Source organism: Mus pahari, chromosome 1 (assembly GCF_900095145.1).
Source record: "Mus pahari chromosome 1, PAHARI_EIJ_v1.1, whole genome shotgun sequence".
In the NCBI taxonomy this organism is placed as follows: domain Eukaryota; kingdom Metazoa; phylum Chordata; class Mammalia; order Rodentia; family Muridae; genus Mus; species Mus pahari.
The window spans coordinates 168,279,641-168,306,386 of record NC_034590.1 but is presented as its reverse complement, the minus strand read 5'-3'; the positions used below and the strand labels follow the sequence as shown (position 1 = coordinate 168,306,386).

At 46.4% G+C, this 26,746-nt stretch overlaps 1 protein-coding gene across 24 annotated transcripts in view; it reads left to right on the top strand.

Annotated features, from left to right (window-relative positions):
- Nucleotides 1–26,746, top strand: part of Ablim1 (actin binding LIM protein 1) — a 277,019-nt gene that overhangs the window by 89,980 nt on the left and 160,293 nt on the right. For 3 of the 24 annotated variants that reach the window (XM_021215631.2, XM_021215622.2, XM_029543460.1), the window contains exon 1: nucleotides 25,890–25,991. The exons of 18 other annotated variants lie outside the window; for them this stretch is intronic. In XM_021215631.2, the coding sequence (XP_021071290.1) occupies nucleotides 25,976–25,991 (16 nt within the window). In that variant the 5' untranslated portion in view covers nucleotides 25,890–25,975. Of the gene's footprint in view, nucleotides 1–6,568; nucleotides 7,031–24,422; nucleotides 24,739–25,889; nucleotides 25,992–26,746 lie in introns of those variants that run through there. 3 more of the 24 variants (XM_021215607.2, XM_021215614.2, XM_021215639.2) reach the window with 3 other exon arrangements.

The following is a 26,746-nucleotide window of genomic DNA, read 5'->3' as shown; positions in this document are numbered from 1 at the left end:
CATTGTCTATTGCCCAGGGAAGTTTCCTTGATGAGGGGAGAGAGCTATATATTTTTGTGGGCATAAAGATAAATATTTAGGATGTAATTAGGGCTTATGCTGGCTTAACGAAGTGGCACTTGTAGGTTTTCTTCCGAGATCCATGACTCCTCTAACACTGAATAGTTGGTTAGATTTCCGGTACCAGGCATGAGTTTACTTTATATATCTTTAGGAGCATAACCTAAAGGAAATTCTTCAAAGTTTAAGTCTAAATCTGAATAGCCTCAAGGAAAGAAACCAGCAAACCAGAGGCCTGCTATAACATGGAGGGGAAATGGTTACCTGGGGTACTGGCCATATTCTAATAAATCAACAGAGAACTTGAGGTCTGCCAGAATGAGTCAGGGCTTTGCAGTGTTGAGAGAGATGAATTATAAATACTTGCAGCCCAGCCACTGGAAATGCTTCCCTCTGCAGTCTTCCCCCCAGGGGATCTGTGGAGGAGGGGAACCAGGAGCTGGCAGGCCTGGGGCACCTGCTGAGGGTCAGCAGCTCGGCAGGGTGCTGATGCTGGGGTTTCGGGTCTACCATCCATTTATCCTGCCAGCAAGGACAACCTGTCTCCTAATTACTGAGACGGCTTCCTCTGGTCACAGCTGCTGGGGACCTCTGGGCATATGCCTGCCACTTAGCTCCTTCCAGATCAGTGGCACTTACACTATGACCTATAACCAAAAGCTTGATGCTGTCTGTGCCTCACGGCCGCAGAATGTATGTCTTCCTTGCCAACTAAAAGAGCCAATATTGGTGACAGTGTTGTGTCTGTGGAAAACACAGTTTCATCCAAGTACTAGGTGTTCACATTTGACAGTGACTCCTGGTGGAATAGTGTCCGATCCTTACTGAGTGCCCTGTGTGCGTAGAGCCCCCTGGGATGGAAGACTCAGAGACTGGCAGGAGAAGCTGACAGCCTAGAAGTAGCCCTAGGATGCGGTAAGATGTGAATACTGAGCAGAGTTGTCTCCTGTACGGAGATAGGACGGGGTGAGTGTGCTCTAGCCATGCTTATTCAGGAAGCCTTACAGGAAGAGGTAACAAAGTTGCATTCTTAAGATCAGGGGAATTGCCAGGAGGTTCTGGCCGGAAGCAGGCTGAGGAATTTTAGCAAATGAGAGATATGTGTGGCAAAGGGTAAAGGTTGCAGTATGAAGTGCATTTATCTACAGCAGGCCTCATAAAGAGTGACCCATACCCAGGGCCTTGATACTCTGACTCTGGAAGAAATCTGTAGAGACTTGTCAAACATTAAGGCTTTGAGCCCAGGGGATGCCTGTGCCCTCCCTCTGAACACAGCTTGTCCATGGCTACTTCTTGAAGGCATTCCAAGGCTGCCTCTCAATGCTATTGAAAATGTTGCCTATGGAGAATATTGTCAGAGAGTAATTTGAGACACTTGATGTCCGTTAAACTAATTATGCTTCCGTCCTCAGAGTACCTCAGTCTTGGATGCCCAGCAGATTTTATGTAGCATCTGAATTATTGATGGAGATGATAGAGAAGAGGGGGCTTGGCGGCTCACTCTCTTTTGAGCAGGCCTTGGGTGAGTGGTGTTACGGGAAGGGAGGCAGATGCTTGCAGAGATGGACAAAGCAGGCCTTGCAGAGGAACCTTGCCCAGATGGAAGCCTGTGCCAGTATGCCCAGAAAATCACAGCCTGCTTTGGAGGGATAGGTAAGACCCCTACGGGCTGGGCTTTGCAGGGAGGTTGAGAACACAGATGAGCAAAAGACCAAGATGAGTGGCTGGTGGAAAGTAGGCGCTAGGGAGGAGATGCTCCAGTGGACCTGAGAAGCCCAATGCACCCTTCTCTCTCCAGCCTTCTCACCTTCTCTCCTGTGTGTGTGTGTGTGTGTGTGTGTGTGTGTGTGTGTGTGTGTGTGTGTGTGTGTGTACTCAATCTGTTATGCAGCAAAGATCATCTTGATGAGAGCTCTTGTAGGGTTTCTGGGGGAAGGAGGTTCCCAGAGCTTGCTAAGCTCCTTGGCTTGTATATTTTTACTTTAAAATAATCTTATAGAAGGCAGCTAGCTCCATGGTCCTTGAGGAAGCCACAGCCCACCTTCAGCCCATTTCCTTAAAAACCCAGGCTGCAGAGAGAGTCTCATTTAAAGATGAGGATTTGCTCTCAAAAAAAAAAAAAAAAAAAAAAAATCTCTTAGAGGACGCGTGTGGATAAAGTCATAACAGCAAGGAAGCCACATATGGAGAGTTGTCGTGTGGCTAGTCCTGTAGGTGACCAAAAGCTGTGTCTGTGACATCCATTCCCTGAGCCCTGGGCAGACCCAAAGGCTGGCTCTGAGATGGAGTTCATCCCCTTGGGTAGTTGCTGGGTAGTGACTGACCTATCCCAGTGCACAGCACTCAGGGCCTCTCCAAGCTTTGCTGCAGCTCCTTGGTGAATTCCCTGCTGCTGGTTAGTATTCGCATCTTACCATGGAGGAGCTTGTGTAGGTGAGTGGGACCTGCTGCTGGCAGGCAGAGACCTCTATGTGGTGGGTCACTCGGGCAGCCTGTCCTTGGATATGGGGTAAACATTTGCAGTCAGTGTTAGCTTTGTAACATAGGAAGCTGCCGTATCTTTCTTGTCTTTCTTGTCAACTATATAAATGCTGACAAAGCCGCTGCTCTCTTGTCCTCTCTGGTGCTTTCACTTGACATGGACTGCGGCAGTAGGCTGCTCAGGACTGCAGTGGGAGGCTGCCCAATGGGTCCGGCAAAGCTATGAGGCAGACGGAAGCCATGGTCTCTGCTGGGGGCCTACTCTGAATCAGTGAGCAGGTTAAGTTAAAGGCACGAGGTAGTCTACAGGTTTCCCGGTCACCAACTAGCCCCAAGCAGTCAGTATCTGAACCTGTGTTTTGCCTAAGAAAGAGGTCAGTTTCCTTATGCTTCCATGAGGCCGGACATCTTTATTTGTGTGTGTGCATCTGTTTGCATGTGAGCACAAGGGCCCACAGAGGTCAGAAAAGGCTTTTAGATCCCTTGGAGCTGGAGTCAAAGGTGGTTGTAAGCTTTCTCACACTGGAGCTGGGAACTAAACACAGGTCCTCTGCTAAGGCCGGACATTCTCTTAACCACTGAGCCATCTCTCCAGCCCCATGTGCTGCCTTTAAAAGCAGTAGATGTTCTCTTCTTTCACCAACCACCTTGGTGACCCACTCGGAGTTTAGCTCCTACCCTTCTTGAACTTTTGAATTTATCAGACTTCTTCCTTATAATCTGTAAATCCAAAACTCAAATGTTTGCTTTATATGCTATCTTAGAAGACAACCACTTCTGTCATGCCTAGGAAGGGATGGGCCCCGGGGCCTTACCTGTACCAGGTAGTTATTAGACCACTGAGAGGTACTCCTAACTCAACAACTGTTTCTTGAATTAAATACACGGATCTGTAAGCTTGACACAACCTAGGGGTGGCCTGGGTATCTATTGCTGACATAAATAGCAGCTGAGCATGGAGGAGGAGTTAAGGCCATGGAGTTAGTTTCTGTGGCTGATGTTTGATGAATTTAGACCAAGGAGATAGAATGGCTTTGTCAAAAAGTAATCAAACTTAATTTTGGCCAAGAAAATACTGAATTTGAATTTTTAAATAAAAATATTTATGTGTCTCTCTTTCTGTCTCTGTCTGTCTGTCTCTCTCTCTCTTTCTCTGTGTGTGTGTGTGTGTGTGTGTGTGTGTGTGTGTGTATAAGTACCTTCAGAGGCTAGAAGAGGGTGTTGGATCCCCTGAAGCTGGTGTTATAGGCAGCTGTGAGCTGCTTGGCATGGATGGCTCGGGTCCTCTAGAAGAGCAGCAAACTCATGGATATGAATTTGAGATATCTTAAAGCTGTCCAAGTCTCCTTCGGTGTTGTTAACCTGTGTTGAAGGAGTGGTGCTGTGTTTCTCTGTACACACACACACACACACACACACACACACACACACATTAACAAATACACCGTGCAGACACCCCTAAACAAGTAGCTCAAGTAGCTGGTCGGTCTCCAGTGAACAGAGCTGTAGGAACACGCACACAGACACGGGTACAGGCACACACATACACACATATACCCAAATGTAGGAACACGCACACAGGCACGGGTACAGGCACACACATACACACATATACCCAAATGTAGGAACACACACACAGGCATGGGCACGCACATACACACATACACCCAAATGTAGGAACATGCACACAGGCACAGGCACACACATACACACATACACCCAAATGTAGGAACATGCACACAGGCACAGGCACACACATACACACATACACCCAAATGTAGGAACATGCACACAGGCACAGGCACACACATACACACATACACCCAAATGTAGGAACATGCACACAGGCACAGGTACAGGCATGCACACATACACACATACACCCAAATGTAGGAACATGCACACAGGCACAGGTACAGGCACCCACACATACACACATACACCCAAATGTAGGAACACGGACACAGGCACAGGCACACACATACACACAAATGTATGCACGCACACCACAGAAAGAACTAATGGTGAAAAGTATCATACCCCACACTGCAGTGTTTACCAGACAGACACTAGAACATGTGGTTTTCTATCTTTCTAATGCTGTGACCCTTTATTACAGTCCCTCATGTTGTAGTGACTCCCAGCCACAAAATTATTTTCATGGATACTTCAAAACTGTAATTTTGCTACTGTTATGAATCATAATGTAAACATCCATGCTGTCCAATTGTCTTCTCTGGGGGGGTCGTGACCCACAGGTAGAACCACTGCACTAGAAGAACCAAACAGAACCACAGTATATGCTCATAGCTGACTTCTGAACATTGGAAATGCGGATGGGATATTTTACATTACAATCCAAGACTCTTCATGGTATTCAAGTAAGAAAGAGAACGCACAAAGGTTGTTTCCACAGCCTTGCAAGCTATCCTTAGAATAAGATGTGGCAAGGGGTATGTGTCTACATGTCTGTGTGTCTGTCTGTGTGTCTGTGGGTGGAGTGTGTAGGTACGGGAGAGGTTGATATAGGGTTTAACCCTGAAACTTCATGGGACTTTTGAAATTTGGCTCCACCGTTGCTGGCCCCATGCTAGGCTGGGAAGCCCCTGCAACCGTCTTGTTCTTCTGATCCCACTGTGGACAGAAAAACTCCAGCAAATTTGGTGTCTCTGGTTCTTGAATGCTGCTGCCAAGTCTTGTAGTGAGCATCAGGAGGCAGTAAGGGCTTCCACTCCATCCCTCTGGGTTTTGTGGAAGGCCTCCTAGTGTAGAATGCAGAAGGGCTACAGTCTAGGACTTAGCCACACCCCCAGGATTGCTACACTGTATCTAGGAAGTCCCTCAGTCTCTCCGATACCTTCCTAGTCTTAAAGGATAGAGCTGGCTGGACCATCCATTACTGGTCCTGGTTTGGAGAACTTTTAGGAATGGAAGTTTCTGGGTTCTACTCACAAGTCTCTCAAGTGGGAATCTGAGCAGTTGCCTCACAATTCGTATTCGTGAAAGTTCTGTAATCCTTAAGAATTTCTGAGAACTGCTGGGCTTTATCTTCTCAGACCCTTCTAGGCTTACAGTTCCATTTTATTTAAAGGGTACAATGATCTTTGTTTTGTTTTGAGACAAGTTTTCTCTGTGTAACAGTCCTGGCTGTCCTGGAATTCACTTTGTAGATCAGGCTGGCTTTGAACTTATAGAGATCTGCCTGCCTCTTCCTCCCTGGTGCTGGGACTAAAGGTGTGGGTCACCAGGCCAGGCTCCCAGTGGTTTTAATGAAAAGAAAATTCTGTAAAAGTCCAGTACCCCAACAATAGGAGAAGGAGCATAGATGTAGTCATTCTGACCTGTCACTATTGTGTGGCTGTAGAAGGTCAAAGGTTATACTTAACCCTACAGTGTAGATCTCACAACACTCACAAGCAAGGCTTCTTTTGTGTGTCAGAGCCCTAAGTCTAGGAGGAAGGACCTACTGGGGTTAACTTTGTGAAAGCATGAAGCTACTACCCACACAATGCTCTCTCCCTCCTGAGCTGGTAGGACACCCAGGAAATGACTGAGACTGTTAAACACTTTGGCTACTGAAATGCAGCTGAGTTCGTGACATTAGAGGAGAGAATTCTCTAGAACATGCAGAGGAAGCAATTGCTTACCATGGACTCCTGGAATTGAGTCTGTTATTAATTAAAGCCGGGAGCTTCTGTTGAGCCTCATCCAGCCTCTTGAGATTCAAAATGCTGGCAATCTTGCAGTTATTACCTGAGTCTCTCCCTGGACCACATTTGTAGATCGAATGCAGAGTCTCTGAGCCCAGTTAGACCTGTTCTTAGCACTCTCTCCAGATAATAATAGAGATGCTAGAAATAGTTGCCAGATAATTCTTTTAGGTTATCGCTCTAGGTGCGGTATTAATTTTGCTTTCAGATAGGAATTCCTGTCTCAGACTGCAGTCAGGAGTTCCTGGTGATGGCTGTTTTTATACATAATCATCTGGCTGCAAATATGGCTAAGCTCCTGAGGGTAATCTTTTAAATATGTCCTTCTTAATCTTCTTTGCTGGGGGTGAGAGAAGAGATACCAGGGAACCGCTACTGGGGAGCCCTGCATCCTGGGCTCTGGGGAGCCCTGCATCCTGGGCTCTGGGGAGCCCTGCATCCTGGGCTCTGGGGAGCCCTGCATCCTTGGCTCTTGGGAGCCCTGCATCCTGGGCTCCGAGTCTGAACTTGATGTCATGTCTGCTATGCCGAGATGCCTTCCTTGCTTGGGCTAAGGTGTCTGGGGAAATTGTGCAGCTCTGAGAAAGGCAAAGTCCCCTCACCAGAGAGAGCCAGCCTCGGGGGCTCCCACAGAAGGAGGCTGCTTATTGAAGACCTGAGTGTCCCCGAGACTCCTCACCCTGCTCATCGCAGGCATGGCACAGTCATGCATCTGGTCTATCTGTATCCTGCCGGCTGTGGCCCACCTGAGCTCAGGCTTAGCAGCTATGATCCATCCGGTAAGTACCCGACACAGGCTGTGTTTTGTGATTGACATAGGTATTAAAGTATCACCCCCGCTCATTCCTCAGTGCCGTGTGCTTCAAAGGAAACACTGTCCTTCATGTATAATGAATGGGGCAGAAGTAGGAGACATGGAGGCCCCGGCAGAAAGACAGTTATGCATTTGACTCTCTGGTCTTAGGATCTTTATAACAAATACGTGTCTTTTGAGGCATGGCTGGAACAATTAGTAATGATGAGAAATATGACACCAAAGAGCTCCTCGCCCAGTGCAGTTCTCGAATATGACCAAGAGCAGAAAAGGACAGCAAAGGGTGACCTATGCAAAGCTCGAGGTCAGATTGTGTTGCCACCTGGGAAAGGTTTGTCTAGTGGAGTGTTTGAAAGGAACAGAAAGTGTTTTCATATTGAGAGAGCCATATCGACACTGTCTGGCCAATCTCATTATAATGTAACTGTTCATTCAATGACTTGGGAAGGTCATGGAGAGGGCTCAGGATAGGGAGGGAATCACTGATGTGGTGTGTGTGTGTGTGTGTGTGTGTGTGTGTATACACGTGTGTCTTTTAGACATTATCTTGGTCTTTTAGACATTATCTCTTCATTGCCCTCAAAGAGTAGGTTAGGCTGAGTGGCCAGTGAACCTGAAGGAACTGTTTCTGCCTCCCCATCTCTGGCACACACACCCCAACACCTAGATTTCTAAGTGGGCTCTGGGAACTAAACCTGGGACCTGGTGGTTGGATGGCAAGTACTTCATCAAGTGAACTGCCGTCACCCAGCCTCACTTACTGATTTTGACAAGGTTTCAGACTTTGGCGTTGTAATGGTACCTTTAGTGGCCTGGTGCCTTCCCAGCTGTTCATTGCCTGTCTAAATCAGCACTTAAATAAGGGCAGGACGCAGAAGGCTGTTATGGAGCTGATTCATGTAAGCATACACTTCCTAATTCATGGGCAGCCAGAGAGAAGGGCAGTATTGGAGGCAGTTTAGGTGAGGTGAGGGAATTCATTTGTACCCAGGTCTTTTGTTTTATTGCAATTAATTTAAACAGCCTTATTGAGCTGTTAAATATACTGTATAATTTGCCTAAAGTAGGTGATTCAATATGTTTTAGTATGCTTCCCGACACACAAGCCATCACCTCAGTGAATTTTTAATGTTTACATAATCTAATAACATAAAATAACTTGATCCTCTAGCTATTATCTCTCCAACCCAACTTTTCCACCCCTACCCCTAGCCTTCGGAGATCAGTGATCCATTTTCTGTCTCTATAGATTTTCCATCCTGGACATGGATGCAGCTGATGCATGATTATCTTCTGCGTCTGGCTTCTTTCACTTGGCACAGCGTTCATCCAAGTTATAGCAGCCGCAGTTGGCACAGCGTTCATCCAAGTTGTAGCAGCCGCAGTTTCTTCATTCATTATTATGGCTACAATAATAGCAGTTATTCAACTGTGCTGCCCCCATTTGTTTGTCCCTCACTATTGATGGATATTCAGGTTGTTTAAACCTTTTTAGCTGGTGTGAGTAATATTACTATAAACATTCTTGTACAAGTTTATAGAGATGGTGTGTTTTTCTGTCTTGGGTATACGGGTGAAAGTCCAGGGTCACATAGTAACTCTAAGTTTAATCTTCTGATGAACTTTCAACTCTACGAAGTGGCTGCTCTGTTGTACAATATAAGATGATTCTAACTATTCTACATCATTATCTGGTGTGTGTGTGTGTGTGTGTGTGTGTGTGTGTGTGTATGAAGACATGTGTGCATGTTTGTGTGTATATGGAGGGCCAGAGGTCAGTCCATGGTGTTTGTCCTTCAAAGATATCCAGTTTGTTTTTGGGACAAGGTCTCTCACTGGGACCTGGGGCTCATGAACTAAGTTCTGCTGGCTGCAGCAAGCCCCAGGGATCTGCCTTTTTCTATCTCCCCAACACTGGGATTCTAAGCACATGCTACCACACTGGTGTGTTTTTATGTTGACCATTGAAGATTGAACTTAGAGTCTCACACTTGTGCATTTTACCAACTGAGCATCTCCCCAAGCCTTGTTGTCTGATATTTAAGAGCTAGCTGCTTTATCAAGAGTGAAGCACTATCTCATTGTGGCTGCTCTGTGCTCTGACTATCAAAAGAGCAGCATTAAGGTAGAACAAGATATAGATTCTCTCTGGAGCTGATGCTCATGGTCTCTCCAGTGTTCTTTACCTCACTCCTCTGGGGTCATTCCTTTTAAGAGAGCAAGGAAGAGAGATAGGAGAAACCATTGCTCCCAACCCCAATTCCTTTGCAAGCTGCCCGCTGGCCCTGCCTCTTGCAGTAGGCACTGCCTTCATATATTGGTTCCTCATTTGGTATTTGCCAAACTCTATTTTTTTTTTTTGAGCACACAAAAGCCTTACTCTACAACAAAGCTGAAAACAGAACCCAGATTTCTGCTGGAGTTCATACTCTGTAGTCCATGCTTTGTCGGCTTCCACGGAAAGATGTCTAAGTGGATGCTTTGGGGATATCCAGCTGGTACTCTTGAAGATAAAATCTGTCAGGTAGGGGACATCAGATAACGCAGTCTCAAGGAGCCCTGAGTTACAGAGAGGGCGAGCCCAAGCCTCTCTCAAGCATTCACATCCTGGCGGAGACTGGTGAGAGATCCTGAGATAGCGGAATGCCGTGCCTCTGAGTTGTGACATCCCAGAACTTGAGTGCAAGCTCTTCTTTCTCCTTAACTGTGTCACCGTGGGAAGTTAATCTAAATCAGGGTTTCCCTGAGAGTAAGGTTTGTAGGCAAATGTTATATGGTGTGGCAGTCTCACATATAGAGCCCTGAACAAATACCTTTGTGGGGTCCCTGTCTATACAGACAAGTTGAGTCACCTCAAAAGGTATGTCAATAACCTGTGAGAAAGACAAGGCACACTAGCCTGGGCTGTGGCCGCTCACCAAGCTTCCCTTCTGGAATAAAGCCATCCCAGGTCCTTCTGTTCTGAAACTCCATGAGCAGGATTCCTGGATTTCATTACTCAGTGTCTGGTATGCAGAGCACAAGAGAGGTCTTACCAGTGTCAGAGAGAGTAACAAGAAGAGGCTGGGATCCACCCAGAGGCACTATTGGCCCTAACTGGTCCAGTGGGAGACTTAGATTCATTGGGAAGCATCAGGGCAGGGCCTCTTCCTGTCCAGGTCTAAGGGCAGTGTTGTCTATGCGGGTTAAATCAGTGTTTGGCACTTGGACATAGACACATATCCAGTACATTTTGGCTACAATAACATTAATAGTTTATTTTAGAAATTAATTTGAATCTGGACTAGTGGAATGAGCACTAAAATCCCAGTGCTTAGGAGGTAGAGAGGAAGGGGGATTGTGAGTCTGAAGCCAACTTTGGCCATATAGTGAGTTCGAGGCTAGCCTGAGCTACATATGAGACCCGCTCTCAAAAAAAAAAATGTAAAACAAAAATTATTTTTGTGCTGCTTCTATGGCTGTGAAGCAACAGAAGCAGGAGCCTGGTGTTGGTGTTGTTGGGCCTGGCACTGTGAGTGAGTCACAGGAAATGGGGTTCCCAGGAAGCCACTGTGTGCTTGGAGCATCCTGTTAGGGACAGGTGCTCTGAGGAGGAACCCCCTCCAGCATTCATGTGACTTCCTGTGCTAGTGAAGCCCAGAGTGCTCATGAGCAGTTCCTGGCAGGGGACTTGGGGACATTTGGTAAAGTCCCCCTGAAGCTGCCAGAAACTGCTCAAGACGCAATGTGGCAGCTTCCTGTTGCTGTCTGCTGTTCAGCCCCTGCTGGAGCGACGCAGGGCTGCGTGCTTTTCTTGGTGTCCCCACGTGTATCTGACCAGTTCTCCTTTGTGCTCAAAACAACCCTCGGAAGCTGGTGGGGAACGCGTTTCCTTATTTAAGAACAGGAAAGGAGCTAGTAAGAAGCTAGGACCTGAGGAAAAAATAGATACGCAGTAAACACAGCTTCTGCCCGTGGCTCTCACCCATCTCAGACCGTGGAGCCCTGTGCTGAGGGACCATCTGTCATCCTCTGGGAGCCTACTGTGAGGGTATGCTCAGTGTTGCTGTAACTGTCCGGTTTTAGTTTTCTGTTTAGTATTTACAATACGTTCACAAAGCCAATACTACTTTTAAAATATTTTTATTTATTCTTTGGGAATCCCACTCGAGTCTATGATGTATGGTGATCATGTCTACCCCTCATTTCTCCCTCCAACTCCTCCCAGGCCCCCTGCACGTGCCCCTCCCACATTTGTCCGGTTAGTTCCCTCTGTGTGTTCATGGCTAGGGGGCAAACACTGGGGCAAGGGTAACCTACGAGTTGTCAGGACGCCAAAGAAAGTTACTCTCCCTCCCCAGCTGCCACCAACTGTTCCCCAGCTAGGGGTGAGGCCTGGAGAGCCACTCCCCATCCCTGCTGGGGTTTGGACTGGCTTGATCTTGCAGCAGGAATACCTCTCACACCCATTTGACAGATGGGGAAATAGAGTCACACCAACACTGAGTGCAAGAGCCAGGTCTGGACCTGGCTCGGCCTGACATCTATGTCCACACTCTTTGTCATGGTGCCATGCTGCCTCTGGCCTCACAGTATAACCGTGCAAACAGGTTATTCCCCAGGTCTACTGGCAACGGGCACACCTGAGGTTTGTGATTAACTCATGAAATAGTTGTTTATGCCAGAAAAATGAGCAAAATCTGTTTCCCTAATTCATAAAACCAAGGCATTTTCCCTAACTCATAAAACCAAGGCATTTTTCTTTTTCTTGCTACTACAGGAAATTAGCATATGTTTTACATCTGACTCCGGGCACTGGTATAAAGGAATAGTTTATTTAGGCCAATTACCTTCTTGACCACCAAACAGGCATCACCTGGTGCTGTCATCCAAAGTGCTAAGGACACTGGGAGAGGATTGAGTCATTGTCATCAGTTGGGTTCAAATCCCTAAGCAGAATATTCTAGACTGGAGACTGAGAACAGCTTAGCCTTGGTCATCTTTTCCTCCTTCCCAAGGCCTCTGAGAGAGGAAGGGAGACTCTCTCCTACTGGGATCCCCTGTTGGGCCCATCTCACTGTGCTTAGCAACCCCAGGGTGTCTTTAACCAGTGCTCAGATGCCACATAATTGGGAGAACCTTGTCTGTGTGTGTGTGTGTGTGTGTGTGTGTATGTGAGTGTGTATGTGCATTTGTATATGTGTATGTCCATGTATATTATCTGTGCATGTACATGTGTTCATAAGCATATGCATGTGTGTACACATGCATGTGTATGTGCTTGTACATGTGTGTGCACATATGTACATGTGTGTATATGTATGCTTATATGTGTATGAGCATGTGTGTGTGTTTCTAAAAGCAACACCAAGCTGTTCTCAAAGTAACCATAATATGCAATATTGAGATTCTTTAATTTTTATGTCCCTTTTGCCCTGTTCAGCATTGCTGATCTACACCACAATCAGGAATGTCCCGGGGCCCCAGGGAGGTCTTGAAAAGGTCACAGAAGCTATGTCCCATGGGGTGCTCCAGAGCACCTTCCTGGAGATGAGAGGCTGCCCTGGAAAGAGAATTTACATCCTCGAATCTTAGCATCTTAGACTCAAGTGTTAGGGATGTCCCTTAGATCTGTGAGGGAGGCTATGAAAATGTGTCCCGGGAGATTGGAATGTGGGGGTTTCTTCTCCCTCCTTCTCAGCCCCTCATCCCTGACTGGTGGCTCTTCTGATCCACAAAGTGGTGATGGCACCTGTTGCTCAATGTTGGGGTCACTGTGTGACCTCTGCTCCTCCCTGCTGTAGTCGCTAGGAACACATTGCAAGATGATGTTAGCACAAGAACAGTAGACTGTTCTCTACTCAGAATGGAAGTGACAAGTGGTACCTACATCCTTTCTTTCTTTCCTTCCTTCCTTCTCTTTATTTTGCAATAGGTGGGACTGAAATTAGGGACTTACATAAGCTCTCTACCACTGAGCTGTCTTCCTGTCCTTGACAAAATGAACCCCACTCTCACCAAGTCTCCTGGGCTGGTCTTGAATTCACACTATCACTTGGGCTGGCTTTGAACATGCAATCTTCTTGCCTCCATCTCCCTGGTAGCTGTGATTACAGGTCAGTTGTTTCGTTTTTCTTTTCTTTTTCTTTTTCTTTTTTTTTTAAGTCTCAGAAGACGAAGGAGTGAGGGAAATAAGAGAATTCATCCCTGCTGGACATATTGGATGGTTGGCTTTCCCCTTTGATTTATAGTTACCAACCCCCGCCCAAGGCTCTGCTCTCATGTCGCTGGAGCTATATCTCAACTCTCAAGCCGAGCCCTTCTGCCCCACCTGGCATTAACCCTGGGCACCTGCAGCAGACCCACCCGTACAGGGATCTGAAGGGTCCTGCCACAGTGGACATCTTCCTGCACCTGCGCTCCCAGAAGGTCGCCGTCCCTGGTCTTCCCATAACCAGCAGGACTCAGATTAAGCCTGTTCCCCTCTGGAGAGACCTGTTCACACCTTCCCCTTCTGATGCCCTCTGCTTCTCTAGTGTCCAACGTGTATTTCTGTTGGAGTGACCTGTGAGTAACCTCTCTCTTCAGTCTCTCCTGAGTCTATGGGGGTGGGGGGCGTGTTGGTATTTTTAGCACATGATACTCTCTGGCATCCTGGAGGATGTGCAAGTGTGTGGACAGATGAATGCTGGCAGAAATGGGGGAGATGTTTCCCTTGCCGCCTCACCGCTGAGGCCTGGAGAAGCCACCCAGCCGCCCAGTGGCTCCAGAGGGGAAGCTGTAGGTTAGCTACAAAGTCAGTCAGCTTTCAGTTGTGTGGCCCGGAAAAGTTACTTTATATCTCTGAGCCTTGCTATTATACTATGTAAAATGTGGCTAAAACCAGTCCATTGCAAATAGGTCGTGACCCCTTAAAAGAAAAAATAAGAATATTTATATATTCAGTGGGACCTTAAAAATATTTCCTCCCCCCCCCCCCCCGCCCGTAAGATATGAGAAGATAGATAGTTACCTAGGTAACTAATGTAGTTATTTTCCAAAGGAAAGAACACCAGAGAGGCCAGGGAAAGAAAAACCGGACTTGACATTTGAACTGGAAATTAGGTAAAATTAATCCAAAATGTGAGCAAAAGAAAATTATCCTGACAATTTGAATAACAATAGAAAAACAAAAGGTGGGCATACCCCACTTCGTTATAACACCTGCTTCGCCATGCCTCATTTTTATTTAATTTTGATTTTTTGATAATTGTCTTCTGCTTCTTTTATTTTCAGGCCTGGGGAATGCAGGCAAGCTACTGTTGTCCCAGGAAACGTTCTCATCTAAGTCACTGATTTGAGTGGATGATATGATAACACGCTTGATGTGTTTTAGTTATGTGTCCTGAAAAATCGATCTTGGGGCTGGAGAGTCATATGATAGGAATCCCACATGTGACCTTTGTGGCTGACTGCTTCCAACCAGAACAGTGATTCTTAACCTTCCTAATGCGGTGACCTTTTAACCCTTTTCCTCACGGTGTGCTGACCCCAACCATAAAATTTTTTATTGCTACTTCATAACTGTAATTTTGTTACTGTTATGAGTCATAATATAAAAATATCTGTGTTTTCCAGTGGTCTTAGGTGACCCCTGTGAAAGGGTAGTTTGATCTGATCCCAAAGGTGTCATGACCCACAGGTTGAGAACCACTGGGCTAGAGAGCATTTTCAAAGTTCATTGATATTGAAGCATGCCATGACTCCGTTCTCTTTCTGTGCTTGAGTGATATCCCACATTCTGTATGACCCCATTCTGTCTCCATGGATGTGTCCTACTCTACTGTACGGACATGCCACACTCTATAGAGTCATCTGCATTGCCTCTACTTTGGGGTCGTTGCAAATTGGACTTCTATAAACACTGTAAGATATTTTACGGCCGTATGCGTCATGTCCTCTTGAGTATCTATCTAGCAGTGGAATTGCTGGGGCATATGAGAATCTGAATAGAGTTTTTGAGAACCTTGTAGACTATTTTCCACAGTAGCTCCATTATTTTGATGTGTGATGTCTTACTCTTTAAGGCAGTTCATGGCACTACAGCATGCTTGTCTGTAACATTCTATGCAAAGGAAGCTGGGGTTTTCCTCCATGGCATCGTGGCATCGTTTATCTGGTTTCTTGACTTGATCTGCAAATGTCCCCTGGTAGCCCTTAAGATTTCTTTGCTTGCTCTTTAGAAGTCTCTAATCATCCAGTTTGGTAGCTATAGATGGCCACTGAAAGTCATCAATACAATTCAAGACAATTCTGACTCACAGTATCCAGGAAAACAAACATCTGGCACAGTCCTAAGTGTTGCATGCAGCCCGCATGAGGGAGGAGACTTCTCAGGACACAGCATGAGACCCATGAAGAAAGAAAGGAAGTTCTTGCGAGAAAGGTCAAATTACTGAGGCTCTTTCCCAGAGAGTGTATAAGGTCATTTTTTTTTTATATCACTAGAATGTTCTGGGGAATTCTCAGTTCTCTTCCATATCTGTCTATTCTTTGAAGTGCTAATGTGATTCTAGTGTGTAACTGGATGTGTTCATCTTATCCATGTGACAGGCCTGACTTGTCCTTAAAGGGGACAGGCAATCTCTGCAGTCACTTGGTAGGCATCAGTCAGCACCCCAGAGACAGTGGATACTGGATAAGTAGCTGCCAGGTTATCAAGGTCACCACTTGGTCCTGTATTATCCTCAATGGAAATACGGCGTGATGTTAATGTGTTCAGTAATACTTCAATTGAACTTAACAGACCACTGTTCAGCTGGCCAGTCTAAATTAGCAGTTTAACAAGGATGTGAGCAACTGTGTCTAACACATTTTTTATTAAATCCCTTATCAAAAGCCCTCCCACAAACAAACAAACAAACAAAAAAGCAGGCATCATCCAGTTCCATTTCTACAAGTAACAGCTGTTGGAGAAAGATGTCAAGTCCAGCCAGTGTGTGAGGCTCTTCTGTGGCTGGAAGCAATCACGTAACACTTGAACCTCTTCTTTATCTCCTCTAAGGCAAACATTTCTTCTGCAAACCTGCAGAGAATGTACTCAGTGTCTGGGATTCAAATCTCTCTCTACATCGCTTTAAAAACGTGTTAGGAACGTTGTTGTTTGCACCATGAGAGAGTAACCTTAGAGAAGGGCTCAGTTTCTGTCTCTTGGGTTTACAGGCCATTTCCAGCCTCTTGGAGGAAATGCTTTGTGCCGTAAACTCTGAAGATGTAGTGTTTATTAGCATAATGAATGAGTCAACAGTCTTTCATTTCTTTCAGAGTTTTATCCAATTAGCTTTCCATTATAGGTTTTGTGGCTCAGCACTACCTTTATCCGTTAGCTGATTTTTTTTTTTTTCTGGGCAGAAATTTATAACCAGCAAAGGTTCTCAGAGCCCTTATGTTTTATTCAAGAAAGAAAGACCAAATGCGTTTTTCAGATCTCAATCCAAGAAAATAATTTACATTCAAAAGCATTTCTCTTTCTGTCTGAGTTTTTCCCCAAATTCAATTAAACCAAACACATAAGCAAAGTGTTTTCTGTCTTCCTGGGGGTTGCAGGAACGAAGGGAAGAAAACGGCTTTATAGGGCAGCTCTTCCAGAAATACAGTGGTGTGGGATATGACAGAGAGCACTGGTAATCACTGGTTAATCTGCAGCAACACGAGGCTGTTTAAGCATTTAAAAGAGATTTCGTATACAGGTAAACACTTGGAATCTTGTTATAAACAACTCATGGCTCTAAACCTTGGTGTCTAAAGCTTGGGTTAGGGTCAGAGTCCTAGTCTCTCCCTAACACGTGACCACGTCCTGGGAAGACACTTAGGGGCACATTTATTTATCAAGACTTTGCTGGTTCTGACCCCAATTATCCTAGCTAGCCCTCCTGTACTCATTTACATATATTAAGGAGGTGGCTCTTAAGCCCAGTGTGCATGCTTATAAATTCCACTGTTTGCACAATAAAATTACCCAAAAAATCATTGATTTGCTTGAGAAAAAAACAGGTTCTGTTTGGTGAACATATTTGGTCTCTTCGGGGTATTGTCCCATTGACCTATATGTAATATACATAATTACATATGATCCAACTCAGAGACTCCTTGAAAGTGGTCAGTGGATCAACATGAGTTTTTTTTTCTTTTTTCCTTTTGGCATAAAAATATGGATAACTTAGATTGCCTTATCTTCTAGGTGGCTTTAGATAAATAAGTAGTCTGCTAGAATATCCCACCCCTCTTCTTTCCAATGGGCTTTCTTTAACACCCACCCCTGGGAACCTGGGTACATACTGAGTCCTGTACATTCCTGTTCCTGGTCAGACCTAATTTTATGTTTGATGTCGATCCCCAGCACTGACCAGGGTGTGTGTGTGTGTGTGTGTGTGTGTGTGTGTCTGTGCATGCGTGTGTGTGTGCATGTGTGTGTGTATGTCTGTGCATGCGTGTCTCTATGTGTGTGTATGTGTGCATGTGCTTGTGCGTGTGTGTATGTCTGTGCATGCGTGTGTGTGTGTGCATGTGTGTGTATGTCTGTGCATGTGTGTCTCTATGTGTGTGTGCGTGTGTGTGTGCATGTGTGTGTGGGGGGGTGAAAGGTGGAAGGGCTGTTGCTAGGTCCTTGGCATTTCCTTTTGAGCTGGGAAGCCACTGAAGATTCCAAGGACAGAGCCCAGGATCTGTCTGCAGTGACCAGAGGGAAGAGAAGAGCACAAAGGTGCAGGGAACTGAATGAGGGCACTAAATAAACAAACAAACAAACAAATAGACAAACGAATAAAATCTCCAGGCTGAGAAGACAGCACAGCACAAAATAATGAGAGGAAGGAAAGCGACTGTAGGAGTTAAAAAACGAATTCTAAGGACCAAGAGAACTTCAACATTAAGAAATGAACAAAGAGATGCCAATAGGAATTGAATTCTGAGAAGAGAAAAGTCTGAGATGAATTCAGTGAATGAAGAAGAGAGAGTCCAAAACTCTGTGAGAAACCAATAAAGTGCAAGATAAAACTTAAAACTTACTCCACAAGGTCAAACAAACCAAAACAAGCTAAGGAGAAGGTTAGATACAACACATCGAGCAAACGCGGATCTGAACTTGCAAATTAAACAGTAGACATGTAATATTTTAACAAAAGTTTATACAGTAAATTAGTCCAGGTCTAAGACTAAGCTTTGGACTTCAGAAATGTTATTCTTCAGACATTCAGTCAGGATAAAAACAAGTAACCAAAAAGGCAAAATCCTCGCCATCTACAGAGAGAGAGATGCGTGTTGCAATGACACACACATGGATCCTACCAGCTTCCCTATGCTTCGACTTCTCAGGAAAGCTCTTACCTGGGGCATTCGATCCCACTCTGTCTGGGGTATCTAAGTGGCTCCTTCTTTTCCCTTTACACACTTACTCAAGTGGCAATTTATTAATTTGCCCTCCAAATTTCCTCTCCCCAATGCTATCTTCCAGCTGTTCCTAAAGTACTTCCTACTTCTTAGGCACAGACATAGAAGTCATTTACATATCTCATTTCCCACCCCCAACCATTGTCCACTTCTACTTCAGTGCTCCTGATTCTTTATGAAGCCAGAAGCTTCGGTGCCACCATTTTTCAGAGTGACTTACCCAGGACTTACCTGGAAAGACTGTATGGGTGAAAAGGAAGCAATGGGCTCCCTCTCATCTTCTTACTACATTCAAGGAAAAGGATTTGACTGGAGTGCATGCTCAGCCACGCAGAGGACACACCTTGTTCTCTTTTTCCCGTACTCTTGAATTCTTGTGCACTGAGATGCCTTGACTTCTGTGCTCAGGGGCCACAGCCAATAGGCCATGTTATGGGGGCAGCAGGGCTGCGGCTCACAAACCATATACGTCTCACCTTGTGGCCCGTATTCTCCATGGTCCCTTTGGACTTCACTTACAAAGTGTAAATTGAAAGACTATATCATTACAGATGTCACTGTAACCCCGCCTCCCACAGGTCACACACCCAGGAAGCTGGCCCTGTCCTTACTGCAACCTCACCATTGGAATGTGTTACTACCATTCACAGATGTGATTGCTGAATCCCACAGAGGGAAAACAATGTGCCCAAGGCCACCGAGCATGGCGTACACAGAATTCAAGCCCAGCTTGCATCTGAGAAGGCTTCCTGTGTGGCCAGTGTGGCTTAGTAACATTGCTGTTGGTCACAAGCCAGGCAGGAGGGTGGGGCCATTTCTGTGCAACTGTGTCACCAATCCTGGACAAGTGTGCTCTGTGACTTTAGTCTTCATTGATGCCTTCTTAGTCATACAAATTGCAGATTTTCACAGCGTGGTGTGTGGGCGACACAGTCCTTTCTGAAACTATTCCTCCTGTGGTCACAAAGGGAGTGATGGCTATTCATGCCAATCTTTTGACTTGGCCTGTCCCTTGGGTGTTGGCTGAAATGTCCCAGGAGAAAGAGAAAAAGTGTGTGTTCTGGGAAGTACCAGGGAACTGGGGTAACCAGAGAGGCCAATCGAGGGCGAGGGCGAGGGTGAGGGCAAGAAATGCAGGGTGTTTGTATCTCCCAATACTCTGTAACCAATAAAAGACTTTTAACTCTTCATGTAAACCCCAAAACACAGTCCCCTGAGAATTAGGCAGAGATAACGATTGAACAAGCATAAGCAAAGACATGTGGACCTGGATATCGACTTCTGAGCCCATTGAGGCTGTATCCGGAAGGACAAGGTCATGATACTCTTGCCTTACAGATCCCAGCACATAAAATCTGACACCAGATGAGGCATAAATTGTCAGGAGAGAGATGACTCAGCACGCACAAGGCGAGATGTGGTATCATTTCCATTGCTTCAGGTCCTCTGTAACAGCACCAGAAGTCAACAGGCATGTGAGCTTTGAGGGTGCGCAGGGGGTTGCATGGACATATGTGCTTACCTCTGTGGGGAGTGTGTGTATGTGTTCAGATACTTGCCTGCAGTGTTTTGCCTCTGTATGGGCAGTATGTGTGTGTGTGTGTGTGTGTGTGTGTGTATACTAGATTGGATGTATGTATTGCCAATATGTGTGTGTATATGTGTTTGTGCATGTGTTTACTTGTATGGACATGTGTTCATGCCTCTGTGATTATAGGTGTGACTATGTGTGTTTATGTGTGCACACAAGCACTTACATAGATTTGTGTTTGTGTGTCTCATGTGTATGTGTGTGTGGGTACAATGTGTAGCCTGGGAATAAGAAGGAGGGGCTATCCCAACCTCCATAGAATGGAAGACACAGATACCCAAAGGCAGAGTCTGTGACTTTGAACTTGGACCAACCTGACTCTTAGGTCATACTCAGTGTCCTGACCTGTACCATATCCATTTGTGATGAGGACCATATGAGGTGGTGACAGGAACCAGGCTGGAATGGTGGCTGATGCGTTGTTGACATCCTGTAATCTGTGACAAAGGGTAAGCGAGGAAAGCACAGGAGACTTTACAAAGTGGCTTCACTGAGTATGTCCCCTGGGGCTTGCTTTCTCTTCAAGGTCATTGTCCATTTGGATCTTGGCAAATACTTGCAGGCAATTGTTAAATTTATTTTTCATTAAAAGAATGGATTTCCTTTTAAAGTTAAAAGTAAATTAAAAGCTGGATTTTTTTTCCGTCTGTTTTTTTTTAACGAATATTTATTTAGAATTTAGAGGTGCTTGGATCTGGAATGTATCTGAGGCTCCCAAGTTCAAGGTTCCATGTTGGTGCTGAAGGGGCAGAAATGGTAAAGGTGGAGCCTAGAGAGAGGTCTCCTGATCATGGGGACCCTGCCTCTTCTCTGAATTCACAGCCCAGAGATGTCATGTGCTCCCCACCACAGGTCTGAGATCGAAGGAGCCTACTGCCTGTGGACTAAAACCTGCTCACAGTAAACCTTATTTCTCACAAGGGAAATACTTTCAGGTATTTATTACATCAAGGGACCATTGACTAAAGTACTTAGTTTTCATCAAATGTTGCATTCCAACATAATGTCATTATTGCCTGCCTACAGAAGCCATAACGTGTGAACTCCTTCCCGAGAGAGCTCATAATCTTTTGCAAAAATAAACACTAGAGTCGATGTGCCAGAGTGGAGTCGGAGTCTTGGTGGCAGTTACTACCAGAGGGCAGGGAGCCTTGCCATGAAGGCGCTGCAACCCTGCCCGAGAAAGCAGTTGCTCTGTAGCTGAAACCCTGAATGTACGCCTGGCAGACATGAGAGAAAATGAGAAAGCTGATAGTAGCCTGCCTCTCACGCTGCTTCTGTGCAAGTCAGCCAGAGCTGTTCCGTATGTGTGAATGCCTCACGCACCTGAAATTAGGCTGCAGTCTATGAGACTATCAGAAGAGTCTCAGACTCCAGGAATAGATTACAGAAAGATGACTGATTTTGTTTACTCGGCCGTTTGTATCCTCAGTGGCTTGTTTATAGTGACCTTTTTATAAACGGCACCAACTGTTTGGCATTTTCTTGAGCTATAACCTCTTGCTTAGATCCAAACTCAGACCTGGCTCTTGAGGACCACAGGGAAACCCTGGAAGCAAGTGTCTGAATCCTTGTCCTTTAAGGACTTGAGGAGAAGGGCTTGGCGAGGCATTGAGTGGGTGAGACCATTTGAGAAAAAGTCCTAAGAGTTGTCTGCTATGCAATCTAGAGTTAGCAGGACCCAAGGAGCCAGAAGGCGAAGAATTTGTCCCAGACTGCAGGAGGCATTTGTAATGCTTGCTTGCTGCTTTCGGTCATTGTCCTTAAGGTGTGGTAACTGTCACACAGATCATTATTTTGACCAGTGGAGAGTGTAAAGATGATCTTTCAGGTGTGGTACTGACCGCATAGTAGTTTGCAAATTTTATGCCGTCTTCCCATTTTGTGAGCCAGCTGGCCGGGCTTGGGGTCATCAGTCACCAGAGAGATGTCTGTAGCTCAGGCCTCATCCGCATGGAACCTGAGTCATCTGACTCCAGCAGTGAAGGCCTGTGTCTGTCGCTGAGGGATCTGCAGAACATAGTCGGGGGTGGAAGTAAATGATAAACCTTCATGCCTTCGTGCCTCCAAACACATCCCTTCATTATGGACATGAAGCCATCACTTCAGAACTGTAAGACTCCCAAATGAACTGTGCTTTAAAAAAAAAAAATGCTGCAAGTGTGTTGTGTAAAGTGATCCTCCCGCCCCTATCTATTATCAGAGAGATTTTTAAGTCAACAAACAAATCCAGACACTTCCTGGACATCTAGTCCATATCAGACATTCTGCTAAACATGGGAAATATGTTAAACACAGAGTTGGACACAGGTCACAGGGGGATTTGAGATACAGCCAAAGACCTTAGAGCTCAATTTCAGAATTAAGAAGTAACTTAGAGTTGAGATTCTAGCTACATTACCTCCAAAGTCCAGCCTCTGCATAGCATGGCATGCACAGTCAGCCCCTCTGTGATGCCCCACCCACCTAAGCTCATGCTTCCTCTGCCGCCCACAAGACTACAAGCAGCCGGCTACTCGATACCTTCTGTCCCATGACCTCTGCTGGGAAAGGTCATTTGTGTTCCACCCTTCCCAGCCAGCCTGTGTTCACCTCCAGCCAGCCTGTGTTCACTTCCTATCCTGATGTCCCAGCTGGGACTCAGAACTGTCTGGGCCCAATGTGCCTTCCTAGTAGCAACAGGGATATCTGTACATCTTCATTCTGTGTTATCTGTATGACACCTGACACGAGCCAGTGTCCAGCCAGCAAGAAGTGGGGCTAGCAGACGTAAGCATAAAGTAGGGAGGGAATAAGAGACTAGTTCTCTGGTGTGTGTATGTGTGTATGTGTGTATGCATTTGTTTCTACTGGATTCTGCTAGAGAGGATGTCAAGAGGAGTGGAGATGTGATCTGGACACCTTAGGGCCGTAGAGCCCTGAACGGACCCTGGCATTGCTGCGTTACAGGTGCCTGTGGCTCGGCTGTGAAGAGGGCCTTCCACAGGGCCTGTTTCCAGTGCTCACTTTTCCCTCTGAGTAAGCATTTCTATTCAGTGATGGATGCTTCGCTTTTTACCCAGAGTGGCGGGGAGAGGTCCAGCAATATGGCCTCCACACTTTGGTCACATGATAGATGACCTTGGTTTCATTTGCCAGCGGGCAAAAAAAAAAGTAGCAGTCAGGTAGAGGGTTGAGAGTGAATCAGCATGGTGCTGCGCCGTGAGCATGTCTTATCCAAGTGAGCTGAGCTAATTTCACTGAAAATCATCTTTAGTCAACTGAATAAAAGAACCTTTCTCATGAGCTATATAGACTTTGCCCTCCCCCTTGGCCTATCCCCCTCCCCCCTTGGCCCCCTCCCCTGTGTCTCCCCCTGCTTTTGTCCCCCTCTTCCCCAGCTTTCAGTGTAAATAGCAGATACCTCTATTCGCTTCTGTTTCTGAAGCCTCTAGTCCTGAGGCAGAGTAGACAAAAATAACTTGAGCAGTAGCCTCTGGTTGTCTTTGAGAGGACAGAATAGATGCTTTTATACTAAAGTAGCAGTGTCTGGCTGTCAGGGGACTTCTGCCACAGGACTGTTATTTAGCAGCTAACTGCTAGTGACTCATCCACTCTGACTGCGGGACAAATTCTTTCCATGGAAAACACTGGTGCGTGTGTGTGTGTGTGTGTGTGTGTGTGTGCCACTGTGTAGTATTTTCCTGCAGAGAAAGCGTTTCTGAACATCAATAGATACCAGCTGATCCTCGGCTCCCAGGGCCTTTCTAGACTCTGTGCAGTTTGTCCCCAGAGGTACACAGGTTTGTTCAGAAAAACTGTCACGTAGAGTTTAAAAAGTGATGGAACTAATGGCATTTTCAGTATCAGGTGCATCTGTGAATAACTGGGCTTGAGCTGGAAATCAAAAGAATTCGCTGTGATGTCCAGCAGTGGGGGGGAAAGGGTTGGGGTGGGGAAAGAGATGTCAGTCGCTTGGCCTTATGTCTTATGTATTTGTTGTGCTGCGCTGGGGATTAGAAACCAGGCCTTCAGCCTGGCTAGTCTTCAGCTTTCAGCTGAATAACACGAGATGCATGGAGAGCCAGGCTTAAGTGCAATACTGATCTATTTGCACAACAAGCGTAACAGAATACGCTCACCTGCTCTGCTCATCGATGAAGCTAATTCCAGCGCTCTGCAGCTGATTTTACTTGTCAACATCTCTTTAATGGCTGAGGATGATTAGGGCAAGGAAAGAAGACAAGTGCAGATTTAACCATGAAATCAGGGACCGAAAAGGACTTGTCTCCTCTCCTGGGATGCTCTTGAATGGGACATCCCTCTGCACTGTGGTCGGTACCCTTCTCTTGCTTGGCTCATGGGTATGAATGGAGGCTAAATCCAGCTGGGCACTGACACGGGAAAAGCATGACCCAGCCCCAGTGGGGCCCGCACCAGACAGGCATAGTGTGGGTGAAGGGTGTCATAGAAAAGACGACACAACAGGGGACAGACGGAGACAGTCAGGCTATCAATAGTAAAGCCTGAGTCACAGATGTAGGAATGCCACAGCTGCTACTTTTACACACCAGAAAGCCAGCGGGCAAGACCTGCCCAAGATGACGACGGTGAAGAAACGGGTGTTTCTCTTCCTTCTCCCCAGCCCCACCGATTTATTTCAGCCGGCGGTGCGCTCTGAGTCAAAGCTGAGGCAGGTTGGTCGGCTCCGTTCCTTTCTGTTCCCCTGGCTCTCTTAGACCCAACACGTTAAAATATTTGCAGTAAATACCATCTAATACTAGCTGTGCATTCTGGTTCTGAAAGATGTGTTGGCTGACCATCTGCTCGTCTCCCTGAGCGGTACAATGTCTGTCTTCTTGTCTCTTGCTTATCCGCTTCTCTCCCACACTGGTTTGTGTGAGGCTGCCTCTGGGAGACAGGTGCAGCTTTGTGAACCAGGAAGTCCTCTGCTGGCAGACCTGCCTGGGACCTGCTCGGTCAGAAAGCCAAAGTCAGGAGCTACCTTCTCAGCACATTACCCTCCTGCTAGTCAGTCAGGTCAGGCCAGTCCTGGATGGAGCAGCAGACACTGTTTGCTCCTTAATCGTGACTAGGGTTCCTCCCTCACACAACACAACCACGCGGTTTAAGAGGAATATGCTGAAGCAGCAGAGGAAAAGCAGAAGCTGGAATCTTCCCCAACTGGATAAGTCAGATTTTAATTCTGATCCTGGATAAGGAATCGGATTCTGAAAGACCCTCTGTTAGGGTTCTCTCTGTCTTGTTTCCCTCTTCCTTTCTCCTGCCCCAACCCTCATTCACAAATAAAAGTGTGTGTGTGTGTGTGTGTGTGCGTGCGTGTGTGCAATCAAATGGCATTATTCAGAGAAAAATGAACTTGGAGGAGCCTTGGCAGTATTTTTCTATTAAGGCCAATTTTACTTACTCAGTTTGCCTGAAAGAGGCTGTAATCAGGATTGAAAGCAGCTGTCATAGGACACTAACAAGCTAACAATTGACGAGTTTACTTATGGGAACAGTCCCTGGCAGTGTGTGGCTTGGCCTCCTTCCTCCTCCGGTAATCATTTATCAGACCCTGGGAGGGGGGCCAGAGCTCAGGAACATTTTCCCGGGCGTCAGGAATGCAAGGTGGTGTCAGTGACTGGAGATTAGGGCGCTGGAATTTTGCATTTGCTACCGCAGCAGCTGGAGCTAGTGGTTTCAGCCAGAAGACAGCGTCCGGGAGCAGGGCGCGGCCACCGAGCGGGCGGGCGGGCGAGCTGGCAGGCGTGGGAGCCGCGGCGGGGGCGGGACTTCGCGAGGCTGCCCAGTCTTGGCGTGTGGGTGCCGGGGGGCGGCTCCTCGCAGCCTCCGCAGAGGCCATCGGTCTGCGTGCACGCCTAGAGTTCATTCCTGTTGCTTTCGGTGCCCTCAGCCAAGGACCCGGTTGCCATGGTGAAAGAAAAAGGTATTTATAAATATCGATCACCCTGCATGCTTGTAGAACCTGCAATGGCCCCGCGGGGCTAGGGCACCTTACCAGCAATGATCTTTTGAAATCCGAGCAGACTGTGTTCGGGGTGAAAAAAACATCTCTGTAAGACAAAGTCTGGGTTTCCGCGGAACCGAGCTATCAAATCTCAGCCCATCGCAGTATGGCACAGCTGAGCTCAGGGTGTGCATAGTTTTTGATTAATTGCCAATGGATTTCTGATTTGAGGTTGAGACTTGCCTTCCATCTCCCACCCTCCCACCCTATCTTCATTCTCTCTCTCTGTCCATCAATGAGTTCGTTAAGATCTGCCATAAAAGGGTCCTTATACCTGGGCGGGGCTGTGTTGAGACAAGCCCAAACCTAGCTGGTGTGGCTGAGGAGCCCCTGGGTGTTGGAAAGGGCTCTTTATTAGCTTTAGTCATTCCTCCCAACACTTTCCTAGTGGATGGATGCCCTAAGGGGCAGCGACACACAAGATAGTGAAAAGAGGGTGGGCGTGGCCCACACAGGTGTATATTGTTTACCTATTAGGCGTGGCCCCGAGATTAAGATAAACCTTTGAACATTGAATTCTGGTGTAACCTATTTGTTTGGGAAATGTAAAATAACACCTCAGTTGCTTGCTTTTGGTCATTCAAGTAATGTATGAGGAGCCTAGTATTTTTAAAGCAAAATGTAACAAACACAGTCAGGGACGGGGGGTGGGGGGTGGTACAGATGTGCGCTAC